The 27,317-nt window shown below is 35.0% G+C and overlaps 3 protein-coding genes and 1 long non-coding RNA gene across 7 annotated transcripts; 1 reads left to right on the forward strand and 3 right to left on the reverse strand.

Annotated features, from left to right (window-relative positions):
* Positions 1-5,814: 5,814 nt before the first annotated feature.
* On the reverse strand, positions 5,815-14,896 carry LOC102803559 (uncharacterized). 4 transcript variants are annotated; one of them, XM_085508030.1, is made up of 12 exons: positions 14,723-14,896; positions 13,590-13,730; positions 13,288-13,374; positions 13,112-13,174; positions 11,521-11,545; positions 9,825-10,235; positions 8,720-8,827; positions 8,546-8,608; positions 7,860-7,951; positions 7,491-7,682; positions 7,172-7,264; positions 5,815-7,002 (listed from the first exon to the last, which is right to left on the reverse strand). In XM_085508030.1, exons 6-12 carry the CDS (start codon positions 10,231-10,233, stop codon positions 6,853-6,855), a joined length of 1,107 nt encoding a protein of 368 aa, XP_085364156.1. In that variant the 5' UTR covers positions 10,234-10,235; positions 11,521-11,545; positions 13,112-13,174; positions 13,288-13,374; positions 13,590-13,730; positions 14,723-14,896; the 3' UTR covers positions 5,815-6,852. The 4 variants fall into 4 exon arrangements, with proteins under 4 accessions (XP_085364156.1, XP_085364153.1, XP_085364155.1 ...); XM_085508027.1 differs by lacking the exon at positions 11,521-11,545; XM_085508029.1 differs by lacking the exons at positions 11,521-11,545; positions 13,590-13,730.
* A 2,161-nt stretch (positions 14,897-17,057) lies between these two features.
* On the reverse strand, positions 17,058-19,009 carry LOC146734569 (uncharacterized). Its single transcript, XM_085507523.1, has 4 exons — positions 18,863-19,009; positions 18,494-18,685; positions 18,175-18,267; positions 17,058-17,992 (listed from the first exon to the last, which is right to left on the reverse strand). Exons 1-4 carry the CDS (start codon positions 19,007-19,009, stop codon positions 17,699-17,701), a joined length of 726 nt encoding a protein of 241 aa, XP_085363649.1. The 3' UTR covers positions 17,058-17,698.
* Positions 19,010-19,432: 423 nt separating this feature from the next.
* LOC146734570 (uncharacterized) lies at positions 19,433-21,078 on the reverse strand. Its single transcript, XM_085507524.1, has 4 exons — positions 21,073-21,078; positions 20,882-20,984; positions 19,715-19,822; positions 19,433-19,611 (listed from the first exon to the last, which is right to left on the reverse strand). Exons 1-4 carry the CDS (start codon positions 21,076-21,078, stop codon positions 19,433-19,435), a joined length of 396 nt encoding a protein of 131 aa, XP_085363650.1.
* A 95-nt stretch (positions 21,079-21,173) lies between these two features.
* Positions 21,174-26,867, forward strand: LOC146734571 (uncharacterized). Its single transcript, XR_014931532.1, has 2 exons — positions 21,174-21,371; positions 26,697-26,867. It is a non-coding gene; the product is annotated as an uncharacterized LOC146734571 (long non-coding RNA).
* The last annotated feature ends 450 nt before the right edge of the window (positions 26,868-27,317 follow it).

Genomic DNA, 27,317 nt, shown 5'->3' on the forward strand with positions numbered 1-27,317 from the left:
TTACAGGGGTGATGAACTGTATGTGCACTGCAGTTGTTGAATATTATACTACTGGCAGTGACACAATATTGTGTGATAGTGGCGAGTTGGCATCTGTGCCAATTCAGTGCCAGGAAACAATTGTTGATTGTCATGTTGGCCATGAGTTGAATGTCGACCAACATAGAGAGATTGGTGATGTTCTCACTGATTGTCCTGGAAAGACTAAAATTGGTGAGTATGATATTAAATTCGTAACATCTTAACCAGTTAGGTCAAAACCATACCTTTTACCATTCGCTATGACAGATATAATGAGGTCAGAGGTTAGGGGAATGTTAGAGATGGGTGTAATTGAACCATCAAATTCACCTTATGCCTCACCCATTGTTTTGGTAAATAAGAAAAGAGGGGTGTTAGGTTTTGCATTGATTTTTGCAAACTTATTCGCATTAGTGTTCGATTCAAAACCAATGCCATTGCCTGAAGACCTAATTTCTCGAATAAAAGAGGGTCGGTACTTCACCAACATTGATCTAACCAAGGGGTACTGGCAGATCCCCATGAGTGAGGGGGCAAAAGAAAAACCAGCCTTTCTCACACCTGATGGTTTATTTCAGTTTCAACGCATGCCTTTTGGGCTTGTGAATGCACCAGCCTCTTTTTCCCTTATGATGCATATTTTGTTGGTAGGTCTTGAAGGTCTAGCAAGATCACATTCTGATTGGCTCATGTAGAAACCAAGATGGTGACACTGAATCATGCCTATAAATTGACAGACAGACTCAGGACAGTTGGAGTCCATCATTTCAACTTGGTGTCCAGTGTGTGCTGCTACGATATTGTGTGGCAAGTGATACAGGCTACAACCATCATACTGTGAAACTTGTATCAACCGCTCTGTGATCTTCAGCGGTGCCCTCCAGATTATCAGCGTTCCTCTGCAAGCAAGACTCCTGTATTTCTTCGTTGTTTTGTTGCAGAAGCCATTGAATGTCGTCCATTATTACATCCTGGAAATGTGAGTTATCACCAATGCACACTTCCCTAAGCAATCCCCTAGTTTAGTGACTTTATTCATTGTATTTTATTTCTTGTAATTATTTTGAGAGGTATTAAAGCCAGGAGCTTTCACTCGATATTTTAGTGTATGTGTATTTCATTTCCAGTACTATTGTCTTGTCTATCCCATACTAGAAGTGAAAGAACCCCCTGTCCAGTGTGAGTTCTGTGGGTGCGCACTAATTAGCGATAAGCGGGCCTTACACTGTGACATCCACCAATACATTTTTCAGGTTTTACGTGAGATAGATATTGAGAAAATTGTTTAGAAGTATTTATCCTGAGTTTGTAGGCGGTTACTCCATGTGCCCTTGTGATATTTCCTAGATTAAAGTCATAGCCTAGATAATGTATCGCTGCCTGAAATTTATCATTACCTTCACATCAAAAGGATTCTCAATTATCTGAAATTATACAGCAAAATATAGAAGGAAAAGTTTTGTAATCGAATTTGTTTACTTACTTATATCGTATTTTTCGTGCCGCTAAAAAATAAAAAAAAATTACTTACCCCACGCTATACATTTATGTAACTATTTTACTTACTTATATTGTACCTGCGTATTTATTTGCCTAAACCTGCGTATTTATTTACATTCGCAGTGTGAATGTGCGTGTGTGCCGTTCAATTACAAAATTGGTGGCGTTACATCATAATTAAGTCGCGACGTTGTCATCACTTGCATGATTAAACAAAAAAACATTACAACTTATGCTCATTTATTCACGACGCCGTCGATACTCGTACAATTTAAAAAGAAAATCTAAAGCGCGGCTCTGCAATCCCAGGGATTGCGCCAGTGCGTCAGGGGGAATTTAATTTGCATGGTCCGCCCAGTTGTTTACTTGGTATACAGCTGTTATCATTTCAACCGAAGGTGTTAATTCGGTGAGCTAACATCATGCATTATGCTATTATCCGATTTAAAAGGATTTGAAAGGGGCTCTCGCAATCTTTTTAAAGAATCATAGAGCTCCTTGTGGTTTATTTGAATGGCATACACAATGTATATATCGCATAGTACATCGTGTGACATAACGTGCCTTGTCGGCTAGGCAATAATGACGTTATGCAATGGGAAAAAAAGCTCCAACGAATTTTTAAAAAGCAAAAAACTTCGTGATACGGCTGTGTGGCACGAATGTATGTACGTTACAAAACACGGACACGCATAGCTTTTTTTACGCAATGTCGTCGGTAAACATCACTTATTTAAATAAAAGTGTTCTGGGGTCGATATAGTAGTTCCTAGCACATCGTGTATTGTGAGGTAATTGCATGTTGAATCGTGTAACAATAGTTTATAAACTCAGACTCTGGGATTGTTTCCAAATAATTACTATCTCAAATTTAAAGAAGAAAGGAAAGAAGGAAAGAAAGAAGGAAAGACTAAGTTTAAGTTTAAGAGATGGGGAAAGAGAGATTGAAATGACGTCACACATGCATAAGTTTAACAATAGCACAACGTACTTGCGTCATCGTCATGAGTACAATGCTTGAGTTATGTTCAAAAGTCGTCATGCAAATTTGGCATATTGCATCTGGCAAATTATCTTATATCATTTCATGCTTTGTCAAATAATTGATAAGCCGAAAATGATATCCAAATAGCGAGAATAATAATTCGCTAGGCTTAAATGTGTTACATTTTTTCAACACACAATTGTCTCGCATTATTGTTTTTTTCAACTGCGTCATATTTCAGTCGGTCAGCTGCTAACACAGTTAACATGTCTTTGCTGTTAACATGACTCAATGTATATGCCATTGTGATACGTACATTAATTTGTAGATTAGTTTATGTATTACATCACCTACCTGATGCTACCGGACTTGTGTTTCACTGGCAGCAGGCGCCAAAATAAACTGATCAATCAGTGTTCCTTAGAACATTGCAATATCTCCAGCAAGGTTACAATCACTGTTTATTTTCGCTTTGCCATGCAACGGTGGAAAAGTTAATAATTATCTACTAATCGAAAGTTCCACTATGTTTGATGGGGGTGTTCAAATCTGAAATGAATTTGTATGTTTGTGATTAAACGTTTCTAGAATCAATTATTCGCCATTTTTGTATTTCGCACAATTCTTTCACTCGAATTAAAATTAGTACATTATTTTGTGTTGAAAATGATTTTCGTTCACTCACTTATATATCTCTAGGTGGTTTTCACTCTAGTTTGTAATCCAAATCAGCATTACTAGAGACATTTGATTTCTAATGACTATAATGAGCAGCCGATTCATACAAAGACACGGCTTTTTGGCATTCTTTGATAGGAAATACAAGTATGACATAACTCGGTGAAGCTGTGTAGACATTAACGAGTTCTGCAGCACAATCCAACCTGTTTCCCTGTGGCAATAATGGGGTTGTATATTTGTAGTTCTTATGCAACATATATACTGGTATTTACCATATGGCAGTGGTCCCAATAAATCTAATGCCAAGGACCTATAGCTAGTTGGGTAGGTATTTGTTCAATAACAGACGACTGTGTCACCAACTGCGTGCGGCCACCAAACTTTAGTGCACATTGGTGACCCTCATGTTCCAAGTCTGTAACTCGGTTACTCAGATACTTAGAAATGACTAATACTTGCCATACAATCCAACTGAGACATTCGAAATATACATTTCTCAGCATTCAGTATCCGAATTTTTGTGAGGTATATTTATGGCTCCATCACACCCGGTCAATGTTGTATGATGTATTGGTACAGTTCTGACTACTGCATGGATTGTCTGGCGCATATCTACACATAGTCTTACCATCACCGAATGGTTTTTGTACTACCACAACAGGGCAGATCCACGGTGTAGGTCAATTTACTTTCTCTGTCACATCTTATTTAATCAATTTTACCAGCTTGTCTTTTATTTTGTTTCAGAGTCTGAATGGTGTTCCCTTTTTTTCTATGCTATCGTAGGAATGTTTGGATCAATGTGGATTTTTGCCTGGTAATCTTCACCTGCAGTCCAATGTTCAACACTCCATCTCTTTTGTTGTTTTTCATTCCTACAGTGAATGACCTTTACTTTTATATACGATAAATTCAACGTTTGAGCAGTGGCTTGGAATTTCCCAAGAACATCCAACGGCTCATTTGCACCATAAAAGAATATAGCAACTGTATTGACTTCTCAGCTTGACAGACTATGCCTTCTTCTTTCAGGATATACAATGTTGTCTAACAAATTAAATTGACCATCAACTACTTCTATGGCCCGTGTTTTACCTTGCAAAACTGTTAGGGTTAGCAGAGACGACTTGCCCTTATCAATTGCTTGATCTCTAATGTGTTCGTCAGTATCTGTGAACTCACAATGTTGTGCTTGACATTGCAGTCTTGAAATAAACTGATCTATAGTTTCACTCTCCTCTTGTTTCATCGGACGCATTTTATTTTGCAGTCAAACGGTGGAATGCTACCAATATCAATATTCGAAGCCATTGTATACCGAGGTTTATACGTGACGTAATGCACCACTATGTACATTAACAACAGTTGGCTAAGAGCCAGAATTGTGACGACTCAGTATAAGCATTGAGTGCCCCCTTGAGCTCTGACCAAAGCTCGTTGCCATAGTGAAAACCAAAACTAATTCGACGTTTCTCAGATAGTAATTGCAGGGGCGGATCTAAGATTCTGGAATAGGGGGCGATAAGTTGGCCAAAGGCCTAGTTCGCGAGCGCCAATAGCGCGAAGCCCTTGCGGGGGGTTAAAAATAGGGGAGGCGCGGCCCCCTCGGCCCCCTCTAAATCTATTGTCTAGGCGTTTGTTCTACTCTGCCAGGGCACGTGATAGTTACTTTTTCAACGTCAGCTTTTAGACTCATTGTCTTGTTTTGTTCTGTCTGTCTGGCAGGAATTCATGAACGAGTATTGCGGCTTTTATATTTCGCGTTTTTATTGTTTTGAGCCTAAAATATTTCAGAGGTGTCGTAAATTAAAGATAAAACACGCGTATCGTTCAACAGTGTTTAATATGTTGGGTTTTAATATATATTCCGTTATAACAAGTATATCAACTTTACGACCAGCTCCTGGTACACCATGTCACTCACCTTAGATCACCTGACGTACACCGTCAACCTAATTAAACTAAACATAGAACTGCAGTTAACACACATGCTTATTCAAAGCGCAGAAATTCAGTCATGCGACCAACACGGGAGGGCGCATGGCAATCTTAACAAGGCAGATAAACACCTTTTGGGTAAATCAGACAACTGAACAGAATGGTGTGAATTGTAGATTCGGGCAAACAACATAATGCTTCAGAATGACAGAACACCACAAATGTTAGACCTGCTTGCAGTCTGTTGCGATTTCGATGAAAAATTGTTGAAAAATAAATATCAATTGCGTAATCGAGAAGTGAACGCGAATGTCATGTGACCGCGAAATCCCAACAGACTTGCCATTAGTGTAAGCGCCCTCACATTACCGGCCAGATTCGGGCTTGTAAATAAAAACAAACATGACTGCCACCAGGGTTTGACCAAGCTCCACAAAAAGACGTTCGCTGACTCTGTTCTGAACTTTTTGGATTTCGGCATGCCCATGATGTATCCTTGGAAGTGAAAGATGTATAATAATAAGGTTATTACGAGGATACCTCAAATTATGCACTCAGACAGTACGCCGTAGCATCGATACTCCCGCTGTACTGTCTTCGTGCATAGTTTGAGTTATCCTCGTGATAACCTCATAGTATAATTAATAACTAGCATAGCCTAGTATAACTACTAGTATTATATATACTCGTTATTATGTAATTCTTAGTCTATTGATGTTTATTAAATACTTGTTTACATCTATTGCAATTACGTAATTTCTTGTTAATAACATTGTAAAATAGAAAATCTAAGTTCTCTCATCGACTAATGTAAATTATGTTGATCATTGTAAATTGGAGTAAATATTGCAACCATATAGCACATTATCATATAACGTTAGTATTGGCAGTCGTGTCGTTTTTCTATCGACCTCATTGACCACTTGATACAAAAATAATTATTATTATTATTATATCATTGGTTTTCAGTAAGCACAATATATTTTTCAATTGGCATAATCGTGATTGATGTTTGCCATGCCCTACGTGTATTAAGTAGAACGTGCAATCATCGATACAATGGGTTGAGTTGAAATAATCTATTTGCAAGTCAAATATACACTATTGTCACGCGCATTGTCCTGTACGGCTGTGGAACTGCACTTTTTTCTAATATAACGCAGTAACCAGGATTACATGTCTTGTATTGGGGAAGGGCTATCGCCATAACTGTGTCGTTTGTCACAAATGCAGGTCTTTAAATTCTACCATGTCACCATCACGACCTTCTACCCGCTGCTCAATGGTGGAGAATTCTATGACAAATAGAGCGCCCTCTCTCGCATTTAAACTCGCTGCTTTCTCTATTCTATATCATTTTTTTCACAGTCAAATCATTCATTGGGTCATCGGGATAATTTCGCAACCAGTAAAAGGTACTCGAGAATTTGTATTTGATAGGCGTTCAAAATCAATCAAAAAGGAATTAATATAATGTAGTTCTGACTGAAATCCGTAATTGATAGCGATGCGCTTCCCTTTTTCAGCATATTCTGTTCCCATTGTGTATTCTTGTCCCATAGCGGAAATTCGATTCTTCTGTATTTGCCCAAGACGGTAGTCATAACATGCTTCTGCGAGTAGACTATGACATTCAGCATATTTTGATTGGTACCTATGGTCTCCACGTGTAAGGTAATATCGGTTCATAATTCCCTGCGCTCTAATGATCTTCTGTTCAGCAGAGTTCAGATTTCTTGCCCTCCCCTCTGAGGAGTCACAGTCCAAAAAATGACAACCATCATAAACAAAACTCTTTGTTTCAAGTAGTATGTTAGCCCATGACCAGGCTCACCTAATATATACGCAGATATCTCTAAATCTGCAATAACTGCATCCTGAAGTAAGAAGTAAGAAGATTAAATAATATTTATTAAAGGAGCGCACTTATTTTCAACCAGCTTGAATATCAAAACATAATTTTGGGAAATGAAAAATTCAACGTTATTCAAGAGTGTTGCTTGATTATCCAGCTACCAATTTATATAAGCAGTCAATCACACTCACCGTGTCTTCGTATCCACCAGTTTTGTATCTCGTATATGTCCAGTGCATATAGACCGTTCCAAGCCAGAAAGTGGGGCCAAACTGTTTGAAGACCTTTAAAATAATTGAACCTAGATTTAGTGGCTAAAGCAAACCGTAGGATAGCGTAAATCTGATTGACAATATACCGTCAAAATCACAGTCCGTGCAATGTTGCATGTTGACTGGAAACTATTTCACATAAGTGTATGTCAAGGTTGTTTGGAACAGTCTAAGCAATAAGATATACGAGTAAGCGGTTTAGTGAACACATTAGTTCACAATAAGAAAAATAACTCACTGTTAATGCTTTGTCAAAATGACAAAACGCTTTTTCAAAGTTCCTTTTTTTCATATGGCGGTATCCTATCAGATAATTGAGTCTACCTTCCAGTAAATCTCTGTTCTCTGCACGTTCCACACAGTTCTGCGCTATCGATGTTAATTTATCGGCTTTGTTGAAGTCATTTCTCAAACATGAACAAATCGCGATCTGTGTACCAAGGTGTTGTTCATTTAAAACAGATAACTATGTGTGGTACATTTCCCTACTTGATACAGCATACTACTTAATAAATTGAGAATTGATTATTGTATTTTGAGAATAATTTTCGAAGAATCAATTTAACTACGATTTGATTTTTACGAGAATACAATGTAAATAACTCACATATACTAATTGTTCAATGATGAGATCAGATTTAGGTTCCATTTTCTGCTTCATTAACTGTTTTTCATACTTATCTACTTCCCGCCACGATCCTTAGTGTAAGATAATATGAATATGAATTGTGCTAGTGGCTTTCTTTAGTCTCATTTTAACTTGCGGATTTAACAATCATTTTTGTACTTTGTGTGATGTACTGTAAAACATGTCTTTTTCGCGAATTTAGCGAGAGAACTGATTCGCTAATTCAAGATGTCGCTAATGACTTTATTGTCAATTCAAAATGGCCGCCAAACAAAGAAATCAACAATGACAAGAAAGATTCGCTAAATCAACATTTCGCTATTACGTCATTTTACAACAATTTGCTAAAATTTCATGCCGATTTTTCAACATGTTTTACAGTAAACTAATTGACATTTCTCCCAGTATTTTCTAAAATATTTGGGTTCCATCTTCCTCTTTTGCACTAACAGTTTTCTATAGTCATTCACTTCCACCCACGATCCTTAGTAAGACAATAAGAATATGAATTGTGCTAGTGGTTTTCTTATGTCTCACTTTAACCTGCAGCTAATCGTTTTGATACTTCGTGTGATGTAAACTGAATTGACATTCCACACAGTATTTTCCCAATGAATGTAAAAAATGGTTTCGGTTTAAGGCAATAGTACCGTAGACTAACTCACCAGACTGCATGAAATCTGTTAATTTACGAAGTGTAGTTACGTAATTTTCATTCTTCAGTATATCTATGAAAAACACAAAACAAGTGACTACACTGCACTACACTATACTACTACACTACACGCTGTGCAAAGGATTTTGGGATATATCAAGCGAGTCGATCACAATGAACATACCCGTGATTATAATGGCTGCACCTGGTTGAGGGATCAGTTTTGCAAGTGTAACGCTACTCCTTGATTTTCTCATCTCGGGAATACTAACATCTTTCCCGTTTGGAGAATCTACAAGAGAGAAATCGAAATCGACGTTAGTTCTAATCAAATTTGTGGTAATGTGATTACTTATAAGAAGGGATTGTATTCGACTTTCACAAAATTTGTTTTAAAATCAAACATTTACTAAATGTACTTCAATCAAAAGTTCCCTGTTATCAACACAAATTAGAAATAATTTGAAAATATCAGGTTATCAACAATGACGTAATTTATTACAGTTTTTATTATGGAAAACCAGTTTAACTCAACAAACAATTGAATATCTATAATAAATGCGCAAAGTGAAAGTGATATATTGATCTACATTTCTATATTAAGGTCAAATTTTAAAACATTGACATTATATATTTATTTTATTGATACATTCACAGATTATGATTTTGCTTTTGATATTTTGTATAAATTTATAACATTTCGATATCGTTATTGTATGGGCCAGATAAAATAAATAAAGCTTAGCCTGGATATCCTGAATTAGCTATTTGCTCTGAAATATAGCGTTTACTATGTTCGTTTTCACTCCGTACATGCAACAAGGAAAGAAACAAGAAAAAGAAACAAAATGTATATAAATAATGCACGTAATATAATGGAAGAAACCTTTAAATGTTTTTAAAAATTAACATCTTTGTGGGGGAAACAGATGCGTGCGCTTCAAGTGTTCAGACTATCGAAAACGTTGCGCACGCAACCAACTGTTTTGCAAACAGAATGATATTCAGGCACTGACACCGTCCCACCGAATTCGAAGTTACACTAGTGCTCGACCCGTTCCACCGCTCACTTATATGACTACTAATTATAAGTTCATGGTTCAATTGCTAGTAAATGATCGTCCTAATATAACAATTTAATTGTTAACTTGTAACCTGTTCTGCGACCTGACCTGTAATCTGAGTTTTGATAAACCACAAGTGTCCTGTCCTTGCACGTCTGAAATGTTTCACCTGGCAAACAATTTGGAAATTAATTGGGGTTGTTCCTGTGAGTGAATACAGTATACCTGAGTGAAAGGCTTCAATGAAGTCATTCATAAATCTAGGCTTGTTGGCATCAAGGGTAGTAAAGGTACCAAGATTTTGTGGAAGTTCGCCCAACGTCAGACCAATGCGCACTACGATTATATCATTTCTTTGGGATTTAGTACCAATGGCGTAATGCATGTCTAACAAACACGTCAGAGATTTAACAAAGTTCTCCGATAACGCTAAGACAAGTTTCTTGGACTGCTTAACGCAATTGATAAGATTGTCATAGTCAAAATAACCAAGAACATAGTCTCTCTCGGCAAATAGGCATTGTATGTCATGGTTTAACTCCAGATCGTTCACGAACTGGCGAACCCATCTCTCATCTTCACTGCTGTCACAGTCAGTGACGATAAATACGTCACTTCGTGGTATAGTTCCCATGCCTAAATAAATAAATAAATAAATAAATAAATAAATAAATAAATAAATAAATAAATAAATAAATAAATAAATAAATAAATAAATAAATAAATAAATAAATAAACGTACGAACGAACAAAAAACAAACAAACACATAAATAAATAAATAAATAAATAAATAAATAAATAAATAAATAAATAAATAAATAAATAAATAAATAAATAAATAAATAAATAAATAAATAAATAAATAAATAAATAAATAAATAAATAAATAAATAAAAACAGCATTACTTAGAATAATGCCATGTCTTAGCAAAGCTTACATATTGATCTATTGAATAGAATGAGTCGTGCTGTCACTCACATTGATCAGTTGGCTGTCCTTGCAGATATACTAAATTTGGAAGTCTTATAATTCGTGCACGGCTTTGTGCGTATATGCTCGTTTTTAAAGTTAGCAATTGCAATGTCCATTCGGAGAATTAGTTCACATATGTGGATCACGTTTAGAAATCAGGCCTAATTTGGATAACATAGTCATGAGAATAAAAGAACAAGCCTTTAAATCTTTTTTGCTATTTACAGTGTTATTAATTGAATACTACTTGTTACTGGATCGTAGTTGAAAAATAATGGAGTCCGATCAAAAGTGCATCTAAAATGGCTGAATAAACGGGTATTCATAGATAGTAAAGTCATTAAGTGTTTTTAAAACTTTTTACACGTAGATCTAAATGTCATTCTCGTATCTTGACCACCTTTCAAGTTGATACACAGAAACAGTTTATTCGAAGATTTGTCGTCTTGAAGCAAAAATTGTATATTTTGATTGTAGTTTTGTATTGTGATCGGCACCGGCGCACGTTTGTACACTGTTGCTGGACAAAATCGAATTTGACGTCTGAATTGTCTCGTTATTTAGCAGGTTACTAGGCACGTAACTACACTGCTTTATTTCATCGATCGTGTGAGTAAAACAGTTATAGTTCCCATGCCTAGAGAGAGAGAGAGAGAGAGAGAGAGAGAGAGAGAGAGAGAGAGAGAAAGAAAGAAAGAAAGAAAGAAAGAAAGAAAGAAAGAAAGAAAGAAAGAAAGAAAGAAAGAAAGAAAGAAAGAAAGAAAGAAAGAAAGAAAGAAAGAAAGAAAGAAAGAAAGAAAGAAAGAAAGAAAGAAAGAAAGAAAGAAAGAAAGAAAGAAAGAAAGAAAGAAAGAAACGTACGAACGAACAAACAAGTAAACAAACAAACAAACAAATAAATAAATAAATAAATAAATAAATAAATAAATAAATAAATAAATAAATACCACTTATTTTTCTTTGGCAATTCTGCTGCAAAATTAAGTAACAGTAATTACTCTGAAATACATGAACTTGGGTTCAAGACGAACTGCGGGGATTATGACGTGTGATCTAAATATGTCGACCTTAGTCTTGTCTAGTTTCTTAGTTTTATTTTTTAAAAAGTTGTTATGAAAGTAACATTTCCTACATTTCTTTAAAAGTTTAAAGTTTCAAGATGAAAAGGTTATAAGAGTATATGTCTCGACGCATAGAAATTACGCGACACACACTGCGTAAGTTTAACAATAGCACAAATTGGCAATGTGCCAAAGTGCTTACGTTGTCGTCAGAGTCATGAGTGCAATGGTGCAGTGTCCAAAGGGCGTCATAAAAATTTGGCATTTTGTGTCTTGCGAATTATCTTATATCATTTCATGCTTTGTCAAATTCTTGCCAAAAATGATATCTAAATAGCGAGAATAGTACCAGGCCAGGCTTAAATGTGTCATAATTTATTTTTCAACACACAATTGTCTCGCATTGTGTTTTTAACTGCGACGTAATTTAGTCGGTCAGAATAGAAATTAAATATGAGAAAGTGAACAACGCAATACGTGTTCCATTTGTCAACTAATAACACAGTTAGCATGTCTTGGTTGTTAATATGACGCAATGTATATTCCGTTGTGACACGTATACTAACTTTTAGATTATTTTAAGCATTAAATCCAAGTAACTAATTACATATCACTTACCTGGCGCTACCGGGCTTGTAGTTCACGAACATGTTACTAGCGGGCGCTGATCATGAAAACCTCAATTTCAAATCAATGATCATTGGAACATTGTAATGTCCCCAACAAAGTTACAAGCGCTGTTTATTTTTGCTTCGCCATACAACAGTTGAAAAGTGCACTACAATTATTTGGATATCGAAAGTTCCATTATATTTGATAGGGGTTTTCAAATCTGTTTGTGATTAAATAATAATTCACAGTGTTCACATGTAAAACAGTTTCTAAGGTTCAATTATTCGTCATTTTTGTATTTCGCACAATTCTCTCGCTCAAAATGTGACTTTATTTTGAATTCAAAATCGTACATCCTATTTTGTTGAAAATGGTTTTTGTAATACATCGCCTTAAGTTGCAAACAGCATTACTAGAATAATGCGATGTCTTGGCAAAGCTTACATATGGGTCTATTTACTAGAATGAGCCGTGCTGTCAGTCACTCACATTGATCAGTTTGCTTTTCTTGCTTCTTTACTAAATTTGGAAGTCTTATAATTCGCGCACGACGTTGTGAGTATATGCTCGTTTTTAAAGTTAACTATTGCAATGACCATTCGGACATAAGCCTATATTTTGACGCAATACGAGACAGACAAGAAATAAATAACTCAACTGCATGAGAGAATAAAGATCGCTATATCTTATTTTTAAATTATTTTCTTTTTTTATCTCCAGGCAACCGAGTGAATACAAAACGCCATGTATAATTTATGTTTCTGCTTTGCAGGTGGCATGCAGGTAAACCTCTAAGTTATCAGATTCTGTATGGTTAGAATATCCCACCTGCTTTATTTTGTCAATGTCACAATCAACGACTTACCACTCTATAGAAGATCGTTAAGTTCAATTGATTTAGTTATGTACTCTTCATTCATGAGAACATCTAGAAAATGAAATAGCACGAGTTACATATTATTTAACACTACACACAGACGTGATGAATGACGGGCAAACGTCGGATTGATATCCCGGGATTGACATACACACGCGACTTACCAGTTATCTCGATTCCTGGGCAAGGTTGTTTCGTGAGTCTCACATTTAGACTCCAGTCCACCGCCTTAGCATCAAATGGTGCTGAATCTAGAATATAATGAAGATATTATCGATAACATATATTCTGGCTATATTCAGAATGACATACAACAACTTGTTATAATAGCGTACCATGTTGTAGTAGTTGTTGAGTTGTAACACAAATACAGATTTGTTAGTTGCTTATCTTGTGAAAAAAAATGAAAAATGTCAGCAATCTGGAAACGTAAAGAGCTGATTATTTTGTTCTCATAATTGATTACCTGAAATCGAAACGTACTGCCCGTCAGCAAATGTACAGTTTATATTCGTTCATGTTCAATACCCGGGGGGTTACACTACATATGCAAATGTGCTAGCACTTCCGCAACATCGACGCTGATTCCCGGGTTGTAAGTATATACCTTTAATGAAAAAATTGAAAATGTATTTTAAAGCGCGGTGGTCGTCGAGCAGCGCGTGTTCGAATTTCATGTAAATAAACAATGTATTTTACACGCGTTGTATACGTCGCTATGAGTCCCATACTAAACAGGGTGCGGAACAACGACTGCCGCGCTTTACGCTTTAAGCCCAGATAACAGTACAACGATTACCTAGGGTTTTACCCAAGATGGCATGAATGGGAATTTTGGGTTGTAAACAGAGTGATGTAAGACACTAGCACTTTCATATACCCAGCGCTTGATTATATTTTCAAGTAAAATATCACTTTTGTGTTTCCATTGCAATCATGAGAATGCATTGGTGCATAATATTGACTGATGATCTATTTAAAATTGGCAATGTCACGTGACAAATGTAATTTCAAAGTAATAACGACCCTTCCAATCCCGTAATACATGCCGCGGCACCACTAATGTACAACTACTATTATGTACATTATGTAAGTTGGCAAGAAGCCAGAATTGTGGCGACTCAGTATAACATCCAGTGGCTCGCTTTAGTTATGACCTATGACCGAAGCTCGTTGCCATAGTGAAAACAAAAACAAATTCGACATTACGCAGATAGATATTGAGTAAATAATCCATTGTCTAAGATTTTCTTCTACTCTGTCAGGGCAATTGATATCATTGTTGGCGTTGGTCTTACATGCTAGACACAACGTCACAGCTTTACGACCCATTGTCTTGTTTTGTTCTGTCTGCCAGGAAGTCAGGAACGAGTATTGACGCTTTTATTGTGACGTTTTTATTGTTTTGAACTTAAATTATTTCACAGGTGTCGTGAATTAAAGAAGAAACACACGTAGCGATTGAAAATTCTAAGTTTTTAGTATATTGGGTCTTAACATATATCCCGCTAACAAGTATACCGACTTTAAGACTTGTTTTCAACATTTACTGTACTGTACTGTAGTGTATGCTAGTGTCTGGTACAACATGTCACTCACCTGACGTACACCGATACCATCGAGCTAATTACACGAAGAATAGAACTTCACTTGGCACAAATACGGTTTAAACTTCTCGGCATTGTTTTAGTAACTCTCTAACTTCGGAATGATATAACCATGTCAAAATACACAATCCCAAAGGAAATGTTATGCATTCAACACGGGAGGGCGCTTATCAATGTTAACTTGGCACTTTTTAGGTAAATCAGTCAATCGAACAGAGAGGTGTGAATTGTAGATTAAAGGAAAAGTCCGGGCAAACAACATAATGATTCCGGATCAAAAAGCAAATATAGGAGAATGCAGTTACTGTTTTAATAGCAAGCGCAGCGTTAACAGCCGAAGGCCGCTCATGAAGCGACCTCTATATATAACATATGTATATATATATAGAGTATGTTCATTTGTATATTATAAGAGTTCGAAAATCGTGCACATGCGGTCAATGGGCACCGCCATTTTACTTGTTTTTTAACAAATTATGCGAAGCGAAATAAATTATTCATGATAACACATCGTCAGAATGTTGTTTAATGATAAGGCCACAGTTTTCTGGCAACGGACTGAAACTATTTCAACTTAGTAAATAGTGTTTCCAGTCATTTTGATCAGCGGCAAAACACGAATCGTGCGTGACGTCATTTTGAATACCCCTCAACTCGCACGTGCAGCCTCGATGTGGTAACGTCAGTTCTATTAATTAGTAAATCAGTAAACGTGCTCGGCTGCGCTCGCTCGCAAGGCATTGCCAGTTACATATTATCACTTTTAGGTTTTTATATATTCAACTTGTTATTAGTATTATCATATCTTCCATGGTATTATGTAGTCCACCCACCATCTTGATTCTTAGGCAAAGAATTATGGGTAAAAGTATGACATCGTTGCCACTCATGTGGAAAATGTTCTGATAATCTATGATTTTATATAACAATTGAATTCTACGTTAAATTATTTTATTAGATATATCACATCATAAACAACTACAATAAACAAAACTGTATTGCAACTATGTGTAAATTATTAAATAACATTAATGGCATTTTTTGTCATTTTTTTACAGAAATGTTCGTCACCACAGTCACAAAATGCAGCATTAACTGAAACATGTAATTTCAAAGTGTGTGACATAATAAAAAAAAGTATTTTCGCTACTTGGAAAAATTTGCTTACACAAGTTTTTAAACTAATATTTTGCGCCCAGGAACATAATATGCATTTATGATTTGTTTTTATAATAATAGGTATATTTCAAGAACTTATTGTCTAATTTTAAATCTGTTTCCAGTAAACGATTTACATAAAAGCAGCTTTATTTTGATATATAACACTATGAGTTGGGTATAATTTTATAATTTCCTTTTAATATACACTAATTAATCTAAAATGCACACAATACACTATACTTTAGTGAGTTTAATAATGAAAAATCCGTGATATTGTTAAATCAGGAGACAGGAGAGTGTAAAGTCAATAATTTGATGTGCACTCATCTTGAGAGCAATATTTCGTTGATGAAATATACATTGCCGTTTGTATGCACGGTGTGCTCGACATACAATCTATTTTTATACATCTGTCACCGTAACGCTATAAGTTACGGCGTGCCGTAATTTTGCGGTATTTTACGGGGTATTTTCATCCTACCATATAAGGAAATGCAAATTCCAAATATGGAATGATTACGCGCGTTAGCTTTCTCTAATAATAAAAACAAACATGGATGCCACCAGGGTTTGACCAGACTCCACACAAAGACGTTCGCTTATTCTGTTCTAAACTTTTTGGATTTCGGCATTCCCATGATGTATCCTTGGAAGTGAAAGATGTATAATAATATGGTTATTCCGAGGATACCTCAAATTATGCACTCAGACAGTACGCCGTCGCATCGATACTCCCGCTGTACTGTCTTCGTGCATACTTTGAGTTATCCTCGTGATAACCTCATAGTATAACTTACACTACCTATAACTAGGATAGCCTAGTATAACTATTATATATACTCGTTATTATGTAATTCCTCGTCTGTCAAAATATGGTTGATGTTTATTACATACTTGTTTACATCTAGTTTTGCAATTACGTAAATTCTTGTTAATAACATTGTAAAACAAAGAATCTAAGCTCTCTCGTCGACTAATAAATGTAAATTATGTTGATCATTGTAAATTGGAGTAAATATTGCAACCACATAGCACATTATCATATAACGTTAGTATTGGCAGTCGTGTTGTTTTCCTATCGACCACATTACCCAATTCATACAACAATAATTTGAAATCAACATGGCCCATTATTATGTCATTGGTTTTCAGTAAGCACAACAATATATTTTTCAATTGGCATAATCGTCATTGATGTTTGCCCATGTATTAGGTAGAATGTATTATCATCGATACAATGGGTTGAGTTGAAATAATATATTTCAAGTCAAATATACACGAATGTGTATTGTCAGGCACACTGTCCTGTATGGCTGTGGAACTGCACTTTTTTTCAAATATAACGCAGTAACCAGGATTACATGTCTTGTATTTGGGATGTTATCGCCATAACAGTGTCGTTTGTCACAAATGCAGGGCTATAAATTTTACCATTTCACCATCACTACCTTTTACCCTCTACCTTCTATGACAAATAGAGCGCCCTCTCTCGCATTTAAACTCGTTGCTTTCTCTTTTCTATATTCAATTTTTTTTTTCACCGTCAAATCATTCATTGGGTAATACGAGTTAGTAAACAAAGAGCAACGAGCAGGAAGCAAACAGCAAATATAGTAATCAGGATAATTAGGCAACCAGTAAAAGTTACTCGAGGATTTGTATTTGATAGGCGTTCAAAATCACCCAAAAAGGAAATAATATATTGTTGTTCTGACTGAAATCCGTACTTGATAGCGATGCGCTTCCCTTTTTCAGCATATTCCATTGCGTATTCTTGTCCCATAGCGGAAATTCGATTCTTCTGTATTTACCCAAGACGGTAATGACAACATGCTTCTGCGAGTAGACTATGGCATTCGGTATATTTCGATTGGTATCTATGGTCTCCACATGTAGGGTAATATTGTTCCATGTATTCCTGCGCCGTGATAATCTTCTGCTCGGCGGAGTTCAGTTTTCTTGCCCTCCCCTCTGATGAGTCACAGTCCAACAAAATGACAACCATCATAAAAAGCGCTCTTTGTTCCAAGTGGTATGTTAGCCCATGACCAGGCTCACCTAATCTATGCTTAGATTTCTCTAAATCCTGAATAACTGCATCCTGAAGTAGGAAGATTAAATTATGTTTATTAAAGGAGCGCACTTAATTTGGTTAGTATAATGTTATTTTAAACCAACTTGAATTTCAAAACATATTTTTGGGAAATGAAAAATTCAACGTTATTTAAGAGTGTTGCTTGATTATCCAACTACCAATTTATATAAGCAGTCAATCACACTCACCATGTCTTCGTATCCACCAGTTTTGTATCTCGTATATGTCCAGTGCATATAGACCGTTCCAAGCCAGAAAGTGGGGCCAAACTGTTTGAAGACCTTTAAAATAATTGAACCTAGATTTAGTGGCTAAAGCAAACCGTAGGATAGCGTAAATCTGATTGACAATATACCGTCAAAATCACATCCCGTGCAATGTTACATGTTGACTGGAAACTATTTCACATAAGTGTATGTCAAGGTTGTTTGGAACAGTCTAAGCAATAAGATATACGAGTAAGCGGTTTAGTGAACACATTAGTTCACAATAAGAAAAATAACTCACTGTTAATGCTTTGTCAAAATGATAAAACGCTTTTTCAAAGTTCTTTTCTTTCATATGGCGGTATCCTATCAGATAATTGAGTCTACCTTCCAGTAAATCTCTGTTCTCTGCACGTTCCACACAGTTCTGCGCTATCGATGTTAATTTATCGGCTTTGTTGAAGTCATTTCTCAAACATGAACAAATCGCAATCTGTGTACCAAGGTGTTGTTCATTTAAAACAGATAACTATGTGTGGTACATTTCCCTACTTGATACAGCATACTACTTAATAAATTGAGAATTGCTTATTGTATTTTGAGAATAATTTTCGAAGAATCAATTTAATTACGATTTGATTTTTACGAGAATACAATGTAAATAACTCACATATACTAATTGTTCAATGATGAGATCAGATTTAGGTTCGATTTTCTGCTTCATTAACTGTTTTTCATACTCATCTACTTCCAGCCACGATCCTTTGTGTAAGATAATATGAATATGAATCGTGCTAGTGGTTTTCTTATGTCTCATTTTAACTTGCGGATTTAACAATCATTTTTGTACTTTGTGTGATGTACTGTAAAACATGTCTTTTTCGCGAATTTAGCGAGAGAACTGATTCGCTAATTAAAGATGTCGCTAATGACTTTATTGTCAATTCAAAATGGCCGCCAAACAAAGAAATCAACAATGACAAGAAAGATTCGCTAAATCAACATTTCGCTATTACGTCATTTTACCACAATTCGCTAAAATTTCATGCCGCTTTTTTAACATGTTTTACAGTAAACTAATTGACATTCCTCCCAGTATTTTCTAAAATATTTAGGTTCCATCTTCCTCTTTTACACTAAGTGTTTTCCATACTCATTCACTTCCACCCACGATCCTTAGTAAGACAATAAGAATATGAATTGTGCTAGTGGTTTTCTTATGTCTCACTTTAACCTGCAGCTAATCGTTTTGATACTTCGTGTGATGTAAACTGAATTGACATTCCACACAGTATTTTCCCAATGAATGTAAAAAATGGTTTCGGTTTAAGGCAATAGTACCGTAGACTAACTCACCAGACTGCATGAAATCTGTTAATTTACGAAGTGTAGTTACGTAATTTTCATTCTTCAGTATATCTATGAAAAACACAAAACAAGTGACTACACTGCACTACACTACACTACACGCTGTGCAAAGGATTTTGGGATATATCAAGCGAGTCGATCACAATGAACATACCCGTGATTATAATGGCTGCCCCTGGTTGAGGGATCAATTTTGCCAATGTGATGCTACTCCTTGATTTTCTCATCTCGGGAATACTAACATCTTTCCAACTTGGAGAATCTACAAGAGAGAATTCGAAATCGACGTTAGTTCTAATCAAATCTGTGGTAATGTGATTAAGGGATTGTATTCGACTTTCACAAAATTTGTTTTGAAATCAAACATTTACTAAATGTACTTCAATCAAAAGTTACCTTTTATCAACACAAATTAGAACTAATTTGAAAATATCAGGTTATCAACAATGACGTAATTTATATTAGTTTTTATTATGGAAAACCAGTTTAACTCAACAAACAATTCAATATCAATAATAAATGCGCCAAAGTGAAAGTGATATATTGATCTACATTTCTATATTAAGGTCAGATTTTAAAACATTGTCATTATATATTTATTTTATTGATACATTCACAGATTATGATTTTGCTTTTGATATTTTGTATAAATTTATAACATTTCGGTATTCATATTCTATGGGCCAGATAAAATAAATGATGCTTAGCCTGGGTATCCTGAATTAGCTATTTGCTCTGGAATATAGCGTTTATTATGTTCGTTTTCACTCCGTACATGCATCTTTTCTGAGTTAGTTTCCATAGTGACAATGATGTAAACTATTTAGCATGAAATCACTACTTGCCCAATTTAACTTTGAAAGTTAGTTCTACTTGTAAAGGTGTCCAATTCAAACTTATGGAATGATTTCTAACATGTCAACAACTCCGAAAATTAAAATAATATGAACAAAAATTAAATTAAATAAGAAACAAGAAAATAAAATAAAATGTATATGAATAATGCATGTAATATAATGGAAGAACACTTTAAATATTTTTAAAAATTAACATCTTTGTGGGAGAAACAGATGCGTGCGCGTCAAGTGTTCGGACTATTTTGCATATAAAGTTAATATATAACGTTCATGGTTCAATTGCTAGTAAAAGATCGTCCTAATATAACAATTTAATTGTTAACTTGTAGCATGTTCTGCGACCTGACCTGTAACCTGAGTTTTGATAAACCACAAGTGTCCCGTCCTTGCACGCTTCAAATACTTCACCTGGCAAACAATTTAAAAATGAATTGAGGTTGTTCCTGTGAGTGAATACAGTATACCTGATTGAAAGGCTTCTATGAAGTCATTCATAAATCTAGGCTTTTTGGCATCTAGGGTAGTAAAGAGACCGAGATTTAGACCTGGCGGAAGTTTGTCCAACGTCTGTTAGGAGTTCAAAAGACCCTTACGTTCAAAAGTCTCCCCTGTATATTTTTTATATCTTAATTACTCACTAATTTATGACTCTTACATTCATATTTTAGCAGGAAGTTGTTTAACTTTATATTATCAACAGATACTGTTGGCGTTTCCTAATTTTAGCGAGACTATTTATTATTAATAACTCTTTTTCGTCGGAAACCCCGTTCTACTTCTTCAAACGTGCGAAAAAACCCGTCGATAATTGACTACTAGCCTGAGGAGTATGAAAATGGCATCATGGGAAAACTTTAAATTTGTCTACCGGAAATCAATGGCCGTTCTGTTGCTGTTGAACCGTCCCGCGAATCTTCCACATAGATTGCTATTTTACATCGCTGCGACTAAAAGGTGGGTAGTTATTGCATTCAATTTGTTAACAAACATGTACAAATACTAAATAATGGGAGGTGGGTGTTTCATGATTGTAATCGCTTCGTGGACAGTTGACGCTGGTTCCAGTGCCAGAGACAGAGTGCTCGTTTACTAGTGCAGTGATGTGATGATGTGAGCTGCAGTCCGGGTGCTATGAATTGGGAGATACAATGTAATCAGCAATCATAGCTAGCATATAAATTGTTCATGTTGCTTCTAAAATATGCCCGTACTATTCGAAAATATTGGGTACGTTCAGTGAAGTGAGTGACTCAGGCCGACAAACAGCTCGTCGCAGTTTAGTCGGTCGCCACTTATCCTGATCATGGAGGTAAAAAACATCCGTGTCTTGATAGACAGTCTGCATGTCTCCAGTGTTTTTGTAATTTTGGTAATGTGTTTTGAGAAATCTGATTTTTGAAAATATGCCTGTGCGTCGTACAGCTTCGAACACGAAAATTAGAAGCAGACTGGCAACGCAAGCCCCATCAAGTCATTCCATGTGTGCCTCCAATTGATCGAATGTACAATGATACGCATTATTAACTTGTCAAGATAAATTGATACACTGAAATACCCCTACCCAAAGGAGGGCAAATATGTTTGAGTTACAAACTTTGAGTTACTAACAAGTCTTATCATAATTTAAAGGTCACTGTGACCTTATTCAAAATTATTTAATTTGTACCCCATAAAAGTATATACTGAACATTACCATATGTTTTGTGTTGTTGATGTAACATTTTCTGTCTGCATTTGGTCAAGATCTAAAGAAACAATATGTTTACTATGAATTTATTATTTTATTCTGTTTTAAAAAGAATGAGAACCTGTTTGTAAATTTTATATGATAAATTTAATTTGGGAAAAAACACAAACTGTACACACTTTATTCTTTTATCCAAGATTTTGTATGATCATATTATTATAATTTATACTATTTTGAAGTAGTGTTTTTGAGTGAACTTAAAAAACATTTTTTAGAGAAATTGAGAAGAAATACAGCAAAGGAAACACAGGCGTACACTACTGTACACTATTATGTAACACATATTTACAACAGCATAGTATACAAAACAGAAAATGTTGTATTTAAGTTAAACAACTCTCACATGTTGTGCATCTCCATGCCTGTCATAAAAGTGGTATCGCCCAACTGCCCGCGAAACATGTATCTAAACTCCAAAGGCGCGGCCTTTGATCTGATTGAGTTTTGTCTAAACAATCATGTACATTTCATGATTGACCTGACCACTATTATCGAAGGTTCTAACCGGCAAATCTGCACGTCTGTGTTTCCGTTACTGATTTATCTGCATGATTGGTTGGAACTCCATTGACAATCCCTTTTCACAATGTTTGGTCCAGCATAGTGGTTACAAGTGTACGAACAGTCATATCTCTGCCATTTCTATGCCAATCTTCTCCAAACTGGGTATGATTAGTGTACTTATGGGTCCGGTGCTGACAACATATTGTGTGTGTGCTAATTTGCATACGTTTGCATATATTAATGCTTATAGACCAAATTGTGTCTGGCATTTCTATGCTGACTTTTGACTGTCACGCTTATTTTTAAAACTGTTGCTCTCAATTTACAAATTCTCTCCATTCACACTAAAGCTTTTCAGTGTTTAACTTTAATTGCAAGAACAAAGAGTTCAAAAATTTCTAGCAACTACATACAGATTTGTTCAGTGTAATCAACCAGATTCAAAAATAGCATACACTGCCTTATAGTCACTGTAATAGCAGTGTAAGGTACCCAAAGTTGTAACTGAATGATTCCAATTTTCCATGAACAATTTGGGAATCAACCATCTCTGATGGTTTTTTTGTTTTATTTACATATGAAGACATTTGAACAAAGTGATTTATTGAACTTAACACACAAAATCACCATTACCAGTAAATAGCGTTTTATTTATTTGGAAACTGTACATGTATAACTAACCGGATGCAACACATACATGTGCGGTCAGAAAGGGATTTAAATTTTGAGCAGTCTGTATGAAAAGGGGGGATGATTTTTAGCATCGCTGTCGACTTTGTCGAGCGGAGCTTATCATATAAGTGATTGTCCGTCTTCGTCCGTCCGTCGTCCTTGTCAATGTTTTACTTTTTCTACTTCTTCTTGAAAACTACAAGCCTGAATGCTTTTATACTTGGTGTATATGTACCTTGGGTAGATCTCTCTCAGATTTGTTCATTTTGTATTGATATCTTCAATTTTCGAATTTTGGGGAATATTTTTGCCATTTTCGGTAAAAAGTGATATTTTCGACTTCTTGTTAAAAACCACAAGTCCAATTGCTTTGATATTACATATATAGGTACTACATGTGGACCTCTTTCAGATTTGTTCATTTTGTAATGATATCTTTAATTCTTTAATTTTGGTGAATATTTTTGTCATTTTTGGTAAAAAGTGATATTTTCGGCTTCTTGTTAAAAACCACAAATCTAATCTTTGATATTACATATATAGGTACTACATGTGGACCACTCTCAAATTTGTTCATTTCATGATGACACTTCAATTCTCTAATTTTGATGAATATTTTTATCATTTTTAGTAAAAGTGATATATTCGACTTCTCGTTAAAAACCACAATCATATATGTTGAAAAATTATATTTTTGAATTCTCACTTATTACTACAGCTGCTAACAATATTGTATAATTTTATCTTACCACTTTGTTGTAAATTCATATTTTACCCCATTTATGCATTTTATCATTTTTTTTCGGACTATGTTTTTAGTCCCCGTTCAGACAAAGTCCGAAAACGGGGACTTATAATTCGATCTCCGTCCGTTCAGAGTCATATCTCAGAATCCCTTGGACCGATTCCATTCATTCTTTGTATGTGCCTAGTACTTTATGTGGGACATATGCACATGCAGTGGTTTAGCGATTCGATTCAAAATGGCCGACTGGCAGCCATCTTGTTTTTTGAAAATGTTTTATTTTGAACATGCTTTGTCAGTTTTCATTCAAACTTGGTACATAGATTATACATGTTAGGATACATGTCCATGACGATTTATTTCACAATTGGATCAAAGATGGCCAACTGGCAGCCATCTTGTTTTTTTAAAATGTTGTATTTTAGACATGCTTTGTCAGTTTTCATTCAAATTTAGTACATAGATCATACATGTTAGGATACATGTCCCTGGTCGTCCGTGAGTTCCTGAGTGTCCGTCCATCCATCCGTCTGTGTCCGTCCGTCTGTCCGTCCGTGTGTCCCTCTGTCCAGAGTTATATTTCAGAATCCTGTGGACTGATCCCGTTCATTCTTTGCATGTGCCTAGTACCTTATGTGGGGCATATGCACATGCCGTGGTTTCGTGATTCCATTCAAAATGGCCGACTGGCAGCCATCTTGTTTTCTGAAAATGTTGTATTTTGGACATGCTTTGTCAGTTGTCATTCAAACTTGGTACATAGATTATACATATTAGAATACATGTCCATGACGATTTATTTCGCAATTGGATCAAAGATTGTCGACTGGCAGGCATCTTTTTTTTTATGCGGTATCTTGGACGTGCTCTGTCAGTTTTCATTCAAATTTTGCACATACATGTACATGTACTTTATACATGTTAGGATGCATGTCATTGACAATTTGTTTTCAAAATCTGGTAAAGGATGGCCGATTGACAGCCATCTGACTTTTTGGCCTTACTACTATATTTCCACAATTTATGTACCATTTTTATTCGTATTTGGCATACATCACACATATCAAGTGTGTTTCATGATCAGATCAAAGATGGCCAAATAACAACTGTTTTTATTTTTGGCCATATTACTACTACACGAAACACGTGTTTTGATGTAAATAAACAATCTGTTGTATACTCCACTTGGAACTCAAGTTTCAAGGACACGCTCGCGACAACCCCTCCGCTTTAATATGACGAGCACAAGGAGAACTTTGAAAAATTTAACGGGGACCGTTTCATTTTCAATGACTTGTTTTTAATTGTAATGTTATCATATTATTTCGTAGTCATTTTATTTTATACCCTATTTATGCATTTCTTTATTGTGTTCTCGTCATTTTTGCAGTGGATTGTTCAATTGTATGTTAAATGTTATATCTATATGCTGTGCATGAAAAACCATTTATGAATGTACTGTTTTAAATGAATAAATAACAAATTACAATTACAAATTTTGACCTCAAAACAAATCGATTTGTCCATAGTGTCAGCGATTATTTCCCCCAGCACATTCACATCCCTATCCAACCACATCTGGTCTACTGGTAACTTCACTGTCCCTTACATGTGTTTAACCATTACACAACATAATTTTCAATACGCCACTATTAAACACCTGAACTCTGCCCCCCCCCCCCCAACCCTAAAAAGCATGGGCAGTAGAAGCATTTTCAAACAAGAGCTGAAGAAAATGCTTCTCAGTGAATTATATTTATCTATGTACATAGAGCATATTCATTTTAAAAGTATGCCAATTTGAATACTCTTATTAAATAATTTTAATATCATTCATTCATTGTGATGATTGATTATACTATTTACTGGTTGATCTCATTTATTTAATTCATTACTTTTGTTTGTTTGTTTACTGTGACTTTTATGACGACTTAATTTTTTTATTTAATATTAAGGGCCATGGACTAGACTAGTCCATGTGGACTATTTCCTTGGTCCCCACCAGTATTATACAATTTTGTCTCGTACATGAACATGTAAATATTTTGTTTGTATACTGGTTAAATAAATAAATATAAATATAAATCGAGAACCAGTGATCATATTCAGACAAAACTCGGCAATCGGATAGTATGGGACAAACGATGGTTTTGTTACAAGTCTGTTCATATTTAATCAGGAAAATTTGCATTATAATGAATTCTTCTGGTGCTAATATCCTAAAACAAAATCGTCACATACAACCCAGAACACTGAAAAATATATTTCTAATAATCGGATGAAATCACAGATAATTTATGGCACTTATATAAGATCTAACTAGTTGTTGGTGTCAATCTGTGCATAATTAATTCACTTTAACTTATAACTTTTTTGTATGAATAAATTCTTGTTCCAGTTGTACCTTGATAACTAATCTTAATATTTAAGTAGTAGATATGCAGTAACCGTATGTCAACAAGCTATTCTGATATCCGCATTAGGAGCACATATATTGCATGTTTTATATTATATATTTACTTCTCAAGAAAGCTGGCACAAAATAAAATGTTGTAGTATATTTCTGTACGGTTTAAATTAAGGTTTATTGTACATTTCTTTTTATTCACAGGATAAATGCAATACACCAATTAACTAAGGAGTTGTAATGAAGACCGGATTGGTGGAAATTTGTCAGGTCCTGACCCTCCTGAACCTTGCATACATGCAACCTGATATTATTGTTTTGTTTTGCAAATGTGTGTTTAATATTAACTTGAATAAATGATTTTCTCAAATGATACATTTTAGGTGTTTGTTTTGTTTCCCCGTCTACTTCACGAATAGTTCAATAATTTATAAAACATGATGTTCAAAAGTGCCCTCAATAAATATCTACTAATATTAATTATAAATAAATGGAAGTTCAAAAGTATCCTATTTACATTCAAAAGTATACTCGTAATATCGTAATGTTATGTATTAAAATATTTCAATAAATGTCTACTAATATTAATTAGAAATAAATGTAAATTCAAAAGTATCCTATTTACATTCAAAAGTATACTGGTAATATCTTACAGTTGTGTAATAGAAGATTTCAATAAATGTTTACTAATATTCAATATAAATAAATGGAAGCTCAAAAGTATCCTATTTACATTCAAAAGTATACTCGTAATATCTTACAGTTGTGTAATAGACGATTTCAATAAATGTCTACTAATATTAATTAGAAGTAAATGGAAGTTCA

This window comes from Saccoglossus kowalevskii, chromosome 14, assembly GCF_978046115.1.
Source record: "Saccoglossus kowalevskii chromosome 14, keSacKowa6.1, whole genome shotgun sequence".
NCBI classification, from domain to species: domain Eukaryota; kingdom Metazoa; phylum Hemichordata; class Enteropneusta; family Harrimaniidae; genus Saccoglossus; species Saccoglossus kowalevskii.

Bases quoted from the DNA above. Each gene is read 5' to 3' on its own strand.
- LOC102803559 (XM_085508029.1), bottom strand. From the start codon at position 10,233: ATGGGAACTATACCACGAAGTGACGTATTTATCGTCACTGACTGTGAC. The intron at 7,952-8,545 runs GTGAGTTAGTCT...TCTTACACTAAG, and splicing joins AACAGATTTCATGCAGTCTG to GATCGTGGCGGGAAGTAGAT. The intron at 7,265-7,490 runs GTGAGTTATTTT...ATTATTTTAAAG, and splicing joins ATTTTGACAAAGCATTAACA to GTCTTCAAACAGTTTGGCCC.
- LOC146734569 (XM_085507523.1), bottom strand. From the start codon at position 19,009: ATGAGACATAAGAAAACCACTAGCACGATTCATATTCATATTATCTTA. The intron at 18,268-18,493 runs GTGAGTTATTTT...ATTATTTTAAAG, and splicing joins ATTTTGACAAAGCATTAACA to GTCTTCAAACAGTTTGGCCC. The intron at 17,993-18,174 runs GTGAGTGTGATT...TTCCTACTTCAG, and splicing joins CTGGTGGATACGAAGACATG to GATGCAGTTATTCAGGATTT.
- LOC146734570 (XM_085507524.1), bottom strand. The intron at 19,823-20,881 runs GTATACTGTATT...TCTCTCTTGTAG, and splicing joins CATAGAAGCCTTTCAATCAG to ATTCTCCAAGTTGGAAAGAT. The intron at 19,612-19,714 runs GTATGTTCATTG...TGTTTTTCATAG, and splicing joins GGCAGCCATTATAATCACGG to ATATACTGAAGAATGAAAAT.